Source organism: Parasteatoda tepidariorum, chromosome 6 (assembly GCF_043381705.1).
Source record: "Parasteatoda tepidariorum isolate YZ-2023 chromosome 6, CAS_Ptep_4.0, whole genome shotgun sequence".
Classification (NCBI taxonomy): domain Eukaryota; kingdom Metazoa; phylum Arthropoda; class Arachnida; order Araneae; family Theridiidae; genus Parasteatoda; species Parasteatoda tepidariorum.
The window spans coordinates 10,754,509-10,762,574 of NC_092209.1; the positions used below are offsets into that span (position 1 = coordinate 10,754,509).

General features: G+C 30.6%; 2 protein-coding genes across 2 annotated transcripts in view; one reads left to right on the forward strand and one right to left on the reverse strand.

Annotated features, from left to right (window-relative positions):
* Positions 1–1,556, reverse strand: part of LOC107455760 (putative inorganic phosphate cotransporter) — a 76,501-nt gene extending 74,945 nt beyond the window's left edge. The window contains exon 1 of the mRNA XM_043055102.2: positions 1,522–1,556. The gene's annotated coding sequence lies outside the window, so the exon portion shown is untranslated. The remainder of the gene's footprint in view (positions 1–1,521) is intronic.
* Positions 1,557–5,214: 3,658 nt separating this feature from the next.
* Positions 5,215–6,326, forward strand: LOC139425731 (uncharacterized). The gene is made up of 2 exons (XM_071181637.1): positions 5,215–5,261; positions 5,426–6,326. The coding sequence occupies exons 1-2, from the start codon at positions 5,215–5,217 to the stop codon at positions 6,324–6,326; spliced, it is 948 nt and encodes a 315-aa protein (XP_071037738.1).
* The last annotated feature ends 1,740 nt before the right edge of the window (positions 6,327–8,066 follow it).

The following is an 8,066-nucleotide window of genomic DNA, read 5'->3' on the forward strand; positions in this document are numbered from 1 at the left end:
GTAAATTTCATAGTAGGATTAGTTACCCCGCTTCTGACCTGTATGCATGTCATTGGTTGATTTAAAATTCGTACCTTGTGAGCGGTTTCTATAACAAAATTCAGTGCTGAAATGGTTAAAAAATATTATAAATGACATAACGACTTTTATCCCACCCTTATTATTTTTATATCTTTTCTAACTACCTATAACTATTAACTTTAATTTTTATAAGATAAACGCTATAAATGTTTGAAAAAAAATAGTAGGATCAGTTGCCGACCTGTATGCATGTCATTGGTTGATTTAAAATTCGTACCTTATGAGTGGTTTCTATAACAAAATTCTGTGCTGAAATGGTTAAAAAAAATTATAAATGACGTTAGTTGATAATATTTTGAAACTATTTTAGAAATTTCATTATAAGTTGTTTATTAGTTTTCAGAAAAGTATAATATCACGCAAAATATATTTATTATTTTGCTTTATTACGTATCTCACGTCCAAATTTTTTAATACTGTAACAGAGTTAGTTCAGCATACATTTTACATACTGACCTCCTTTATTGAAAGACTCTGAAACATAATTATAACATAGTAAGACAATTATAACATAATAATGTAATAAATAATCATTGTAAAATAATTATCACAGGGTAAAATAATTATAACAAAATTTTTGTTTCGATATGTAAGTGGGGTAGCAAAAATTGAAAATTATTATTTTAAAAAAAACATCCATAACTGATTTCAAGTTTCAAACAAAAATGGAGACATTATTTAAATTTACATAAGCGTTTAAATAAGATGTATTTACATTAGTTTGTAAGTTTTTGAAGCTATTTTAGGGATTATATATCATAAAAAAAAAACAAGTTTCATTTTTCTCCTTTATTTCGTCTTTATTTCGTTTATCGCATTGTAATTATTTATTACTCTAAGAGTAAGTTTAGTATAAGTTTAGAAATATATAAAAAACGATATCGTACTTACATTTAAGAACGGGGGATATATTGTTTCCTATTATAAATATTATTTGAAACTATCATTTTATTATTTCATATTATTATTATCATTTAATATTATAAATTTATATTACTATTATTATTTATTTTTCTTATTATTATTTATTTGTATTATTATTATTTATTTAAAATTATTATTACTTATTTTATATCATTATTTATTTTATATTATTATTATTTATTTACATTATTATTATTTATTTACATTATCATTATTTATTTACATAATTATTATTTATTTTAAATCAGTTTGTAAAATGTTAACAAAATAAATACCTCTATTAATTATAGATTAAAAATTATAGCAAACATATTTTAAAAATTTACAGATATCAATTCAAATAAAAAAATAAAATTGCATTTTAGTTATCCCATGCTCCTTCCATTAAAAATATTGAATTTAAAATTGATATTTGTTTATCAAGCATTCTTTTATGACAAATATGCAATGAATTTGTATCATTTGGATACTTTTCTCATTGTGCTATATTGCGATCTAAGAAAGTACTTTACTTACCTAAGTTAGCCAGCATCTAAACTTTATTAACAAAACAGACGACGTATAATTTAACTCTTACATCCAACTGAGATAATGCTTTGATCTAATTCGTCCATCTAGGCTTCTCTTTTTACTTTTCTTAGTTTTAACATATGTTTCTAATTTAGACGATAGTAAGACCCTTTGAAATGAAAAGAAAACAAGCAATATTTTAACATTACTTCCTGTTTTTTTATTATTTATCTTCCTTTTGCCTTTTGATGATTTTTTTTCCAGTTAAAGTAAACGTCAAAATAGGACACATTTTACATTGTGCTGTCACATTATGGTATTCAATATAAAGAAAAGAAACGTTTATCATTTATATTTTCATCTTGTTTGACTGTTAACCCGTAAACAGCTTAATCCTTGCAGACATAATTCAATACACGTTTAATGCGCTTTGATAAAAAAGGGTATTGCATACCTGCCAACTTTCTCTCTTTCCGAGAATGGATTTTCAGATGGGTTGAAACGAAAAACAATCTGACTTAAAAATATATTTATATTTTGATTCCGTTGCGCAGGGTTAGACTTAGACTTAGACTGAGTTTTTCTTCGGAGTCCCTGTCCGCGAAGCGGACACTTCACTCCTTCAACTAAAGTAGTGCCCGTGGGCGCCTGTTGTACTGTCTTTAGGTTGTTTTAAAGACTGAAGTAGATGTAAAAGATGGTGACTGGGCTGGGTAGTCGGCATGGTNTATATATTTATTGTAATTATTTATATGTAGTGGTGGTCAAACTCATTTGTAATTATTATTATAATTCAAAAAGTTAATTTAAATAACATGAGTATTGCTACCATTTTAAATATGAAAATAAAATATTCCGGAAAATCCGAAAAAGTTTGTAGGTATGGTATTGGATTAATGAGTAGTACAAGGATAAAGTGCTGAAATATAAACAAAATTGTATACTGTATCAATGAAAGATATTTATTTTCATATATATTTAAAGTGATTGCAAAATTCATAGAATCACATTTTATTCGTCATTAAATAAATACTGTTCAAAATGATTTTGACTACCATTAAATAACTGATACATATAATAAGCTCTCTGATCGTGCTTTTAAAGTGCTCCCACGGTCAGTAGAATTTTTTAAAGGTGACATCTCTGATTAAGAGCTATTTTCCTATTAGTTTAGCTTTTTTACACATTTTTTTTTGTATTTCAATTTGTACCTATTGCCAAAATTCAAAAGTTGTAATTCTCGAAAATAATTAGTAACGGCAATAATATTTTTATTATCATTTTACTAATCTAATATCTATTCTTATTTCGTGTGCCCTGAAAAATCACCTTCGATGCTTAACTAAATTTGGTACAAAATACTATTAGTATTTCATTTTTTTTATAACCGTCGTTGAACAGTCGACCTAATTTTAGTTTTACATATGATCAACTCCGTAGTTTTGTAATTTTGAACCCAATCCAGATGACAAGGGTACTCCTGGATTAAGTATTGTGAGAAGTGTTGCCTATGGCAGAGATGCCAATTGCTCCAGACACGCCAAAATAATTTTTTAAAAAACGTTTAATAGTTACAAACTAAATTTTGCAAATATTAGACTATTCTTGCTAGCTTTTTTTGAAAAGTATAACATTCTATAACTACTATAAAGTGGTGAATTCTGTAAGTCCTAAATATTATTTAGAAATAGTTGCGGATAAAAATCTACTACATTGAATCTATTAACCCGTTTTGTCCCGACTTTATATATTGAAATGATACAAGAAGTGGTTTTATGGAAAAGGTGGTATAATATATAATCGAAATTAATTGTTTTTTTTTACTGTTAGAGCATTCAAAAAGTCATTGATAGATCAAAAAGTACTAGCTCCTTATAATTCTAGATCTAATGAGAAATAACTGAATCATTGTGGTATCTGAGAATCTCTTAATTCACCCAGATAAATGAAACTGCAGAAAAACGTTTCCCACCACAATGAATGTCTTTGAAAAAAGGAACTGTCCTAAATATATGACGCTGGGCGTTAACCGGTTAAACCAAGAATCACAATTGATAAACTACCACTTTAAAATATTTATTTGCTGTCCGGAGCAAGTTGCTGTGGTGGAGTACTTTTTAATGGAACTAAGCCACATGTGCCTTAAATGAAAACCACGAAAACCTCTTACGGTTAGCCAGATAGCAAGAGGACTCCGACCCATGAGCCATCTGCCACTGAAAATATTTTTACGTCAGCACTGTAGTCGGTGCGGGATTCGTATCTACCAGCCATCGTTGGGATTCGAACCCGGCGGAAACTCTATCCCCTGAGTCACCACAACTCATACTACTGGTATTAACGTTGTATGTTTTCGGGTAAGGAGAACCTATCATACCAATACAGATGCCTAATAAAGGTACTCTGGTAATAGATATTTTTACCACTTTCCGAAACAGATACTTACCTTAATATGAATTCTGTATTATTGTATGAATGGTTATGTATGATGTGTACCATACTACACATTCATACATAACCTTTATTTTTAATTTATTGTAGTACATTTCGTAGTTATTTCATACTGTTAGATTTACCATAATATAAGTTAGAAATTCGATGCACATAAAAAAAAATGAACTATACATATAGAATCATTTAACCTCCCTACTAGCAAAATAATTTGGTCCCTCATCGGATTAATATTCACGAATCGTGGCTCAATTAGGCAGTTATTTTATTATATTAACCCTGTATAGAATAGTCCGACTGAACCAATATTTTACAGTCACTTTACAACCTATATCGGCCCTTTGTAGAATTATCAGATTCACCCGATATTTTAAATTCATTATTCAGCCAATATCGGCCATTTATATGACAAATATTAAAAAAAAATCTGAAGATCCCAATGTTGGTTCGTAAAAAACCCATATTAAGCTCAACCAAGGTAAAATTTTTGCCAGGGCTATGATATTCTGAATTTTTTGCAATTTTTTACTTGTCGTGGCTAGCAATATACATGGAAATGCGTTCTTCTAACGTTGTTATTTCGTTGCTTGTTATTCCGTTACTTGTAACAAAAGTAAAAGTAAAAAGTTTTTTGCTTGTACCCTAACCTGTAAACGGATAAAGCACTTTTGCTTGTACTTCGTGACTTCGTTTAAAGTTTCTTTTACTTGTTTTAAATTTTTTTTTGGTGAAAGTACAAGCATTTTTCGTGAAATTGTCTAATGACATCCTTACTTTTTTTCTGAAATTTTTAAAAAATGTTCCTTTTAAAAAATGATTCGTTTACGATATTTTTAACATAAATTATTTCTTAATTATAATTTTAATGCATTATATATTCCTTGGCGGCTAACTTCTTTTTCCAAACATCTTTAAGGATTGCAATTTTCCGAAAGAGAGAGGGTGGCAGAAAGTGACACCCTTACTTAAATTCATTTTATGGATTTAATGGATCTTAGCTGTATATTAATAAAAAAAATTCATTTATATCTTTAAACAAAAAGTATAATGTTATCGAATTTGTTCAAAAAATGATTTTTTTACTAAAAACTCTGAAAGTAAAAATAAAATTTCCAAAGATTTCACATTTTGAAAAATAGCGTAATCTAAAATTCCTTCTTATATGCAAATATTAAATTTTAATTTCTTGTTAGGTTTTAATTCAGCGTTCACTATTTCAGTTGAGGCTTGTAACATTTTCCTAACGTTATGAAGCTAACCTTTTGCCTCTCCATACCAGAAGACAAGCCAGCCTGGTAAAATATTATAACAAGCTCCTCAGCTTTGGACAACATAACAAGACTTCCGAATACCTCAGTAATTGGATTTTCTCCCAAAGGCTCAGGAAAAACAGCCCATTTAGCTAAATAGTTTTTCAAAACCTCCTTGTCGATAATGTAGAGCCGCACTCCCTTCACAGTTCTTTGAACCCTTCTGAAGATCTTCCAGAAGTTTTCTTCCATTTCAACCTCAGCGCTTCTGTCAATAAGAAGGAATTCCTGCCCGACCTTCTAAAGCAACTGGCTCTCGAAATTATTCACTCTGTTCCAAAACAAGACGCAAACATTTTCACTGACGGCAACAAAATCGATAGTCATGCTGGTAGCGGAGTCTACGTCGAGACTCCTGATGAAATATTCTCTCTCTGCCAGCGTAACCCAGACTTCTGCTCCGTTTTCAGAAGTGAACTTCTAGCTATCAACAGGGGTCTGGAATTTGTTTTGCAAAATGACCTTTGTTATAAAGACCTTTGGATTTTCTCTGATAGCCACAGCTCCCTCCAACATCTCAACAACCGGACCCAAATTGGCGACAAAACCAGTATTTCCATCGTAAACAACCTTAAACTCTTGTCCCTCCAACATAATATTCACCTGCAGTGGGTTCCTTCTCACGTCGGTATCTATGGTAATGATTTAGCGGACAGCCTAGCTAAAGAGGGTTGCAGCCAACCGCACCCTACCTCTTATGATCTTACCTATCTTGAACTTTTCTCCCTGAAGAAATCCCAGCTTCTCAGAGACTGGTTGATTTCCCCCACCCACCATTGGTACAAGGGAAATAAGCCTGGAGCTTCTTCGACCCTTCCCTTTGAAAGGAGAGTCTGCACCACCATCTCCCGCCTAGCTACCGGCCATCTTAAAAGTTTACTATTTTCTGAGGGAACTAAAGCCTACCCCCTCTGCCCTAAATGCCATCTACACCGGCCTTCCGCCGATCACATCCTGAACTGTCTTGGTCTTCTCTGGGAAGACATTTACTCTACTCCTTTTTTGGTGTTTGATTTTCTTCAGGTCAACGGGTTCATAGATCTGGCCTGACTTCGTCTGGCATGACTTCGTCAGGCCAGAAAAGGATAAGCAACAACAACATTTTCCTGCATTTTATACATCGAAATAAAAATTTAATTCATTTTAATTAAATTTTTCTTACATTTCTTAATGAAATTTATTTTAATTTTTGATTTCTTTGAAATGTACTTTAAATCATTATTTTTTTTAATACTTGTACAGCTTTCGTTACTTTTTAAAAGTATATCTAGCTATCCTACAAATGGCCCGATACAGGAAACGATTTAAGCGTATAAACTATGTTATGTTTCACTTCTTATACTTAGTCTTTTAAAATAGAAAAATTGATATTCAGATCTTCATCAAAAAGAATATGACGCAATCACAAAACCCTTAAAAATAAATGAGAAACTACCACTATTTTTTTAAAAAAAAGAAGGTGTAATTTGTAATTTCTTCTTCAATAACTCACCCTCCGCGTCCCTCAAACAATTATCATATCTGCCAACTCTTCCAGATTTTCCGAAAGATTTTATTTTCATATTTAAAGTGGTAGCGATACTCAGGTTATTCCAATTAACTTTTTGAATTATAATGATAATTGTAGATGAGTCTGACCACCACTACATATTAATAATTACAATAAATATATAAAAGCATAATAATTATTCTCGCAAGCAATTTTCAAAGGGATCAAATATATTTTTTAATCAGATTGATTTTCGGTTATTGTCTTACAACCACTCTGAAAATCCATTCTCGGAAACAGTGAAAGTTGGCAGGTATGAATTAATAAAATAAATAGATATAGCAACTGCTAGATATGGTAGTAGCTATGACGTTCATAGGAAGGAATTTAATACAATATTCTTTTAGTCACCCTTAGAGTCTCTGTTTAGGAACTAATTCTTTAAGAATAATGCTGTAGTATATTTATTTAATGAAAAAAAGTAGCTATAATTTACTTTAATCAATTAATTTGGGTTCCGACATCTCTCTTACGAACGAGTTCGTTATACTAAGGAAATAAAAACAAGGAACACTAGAATTCAAAGATTTAGAGAATAGTGGTAGCTATAATTAAAAAAATTTTTCTCAATGCCAGAAGAAAACTATTTTAATGCTCATTTGCAATTTCATGAGCACCTTCACTTTTCATTCATTATTATTTATTCATTATGTCTTTGCGTATTCAGTCGTAAATACCACTTATATTTTAAACTATTCATATTTAAAACTAAAACATTCTCTACATCTGCTTTCAATAGCAAACTGAAGCAATTATGCTTTAAAAAGTTAATGTTAGTATCTACTGATATTTGAAATTTATCAGTCACCACTTTTTGTATAATTAGTCGCCCGTGGCATGTTTTATGTTAATTTTTCAGTTGAATTTTATGTTAACTACTTAGTTTCCAGGGTCTTCAATCCCTGAATACATTCATTTCAAAAAAATTACTCACGTGTTTCAAAATTTTTATCTTGAATAATTACGGGAATCGAAACGAAAATAGAACACATTAAGTAAATAATATATATCCAGAGATGCCAACATGCTCCGGACAGCAAATATATATTTTAAAGTGGTATCTTATCAATTGTGATTCGTGGTTTAATATATTCAATTTAGTAGGTAGGGGAGAGTGGGGTCAATTGTAACATGGTACGATTGTAACAGAGCAAAAATTTCGAGTGTCGGGTTCTAGATTTGGTTCCTAGGTGGCGCACAAGGTGTATTTAATAAATCTACATGTACACCCCTGATGGCAA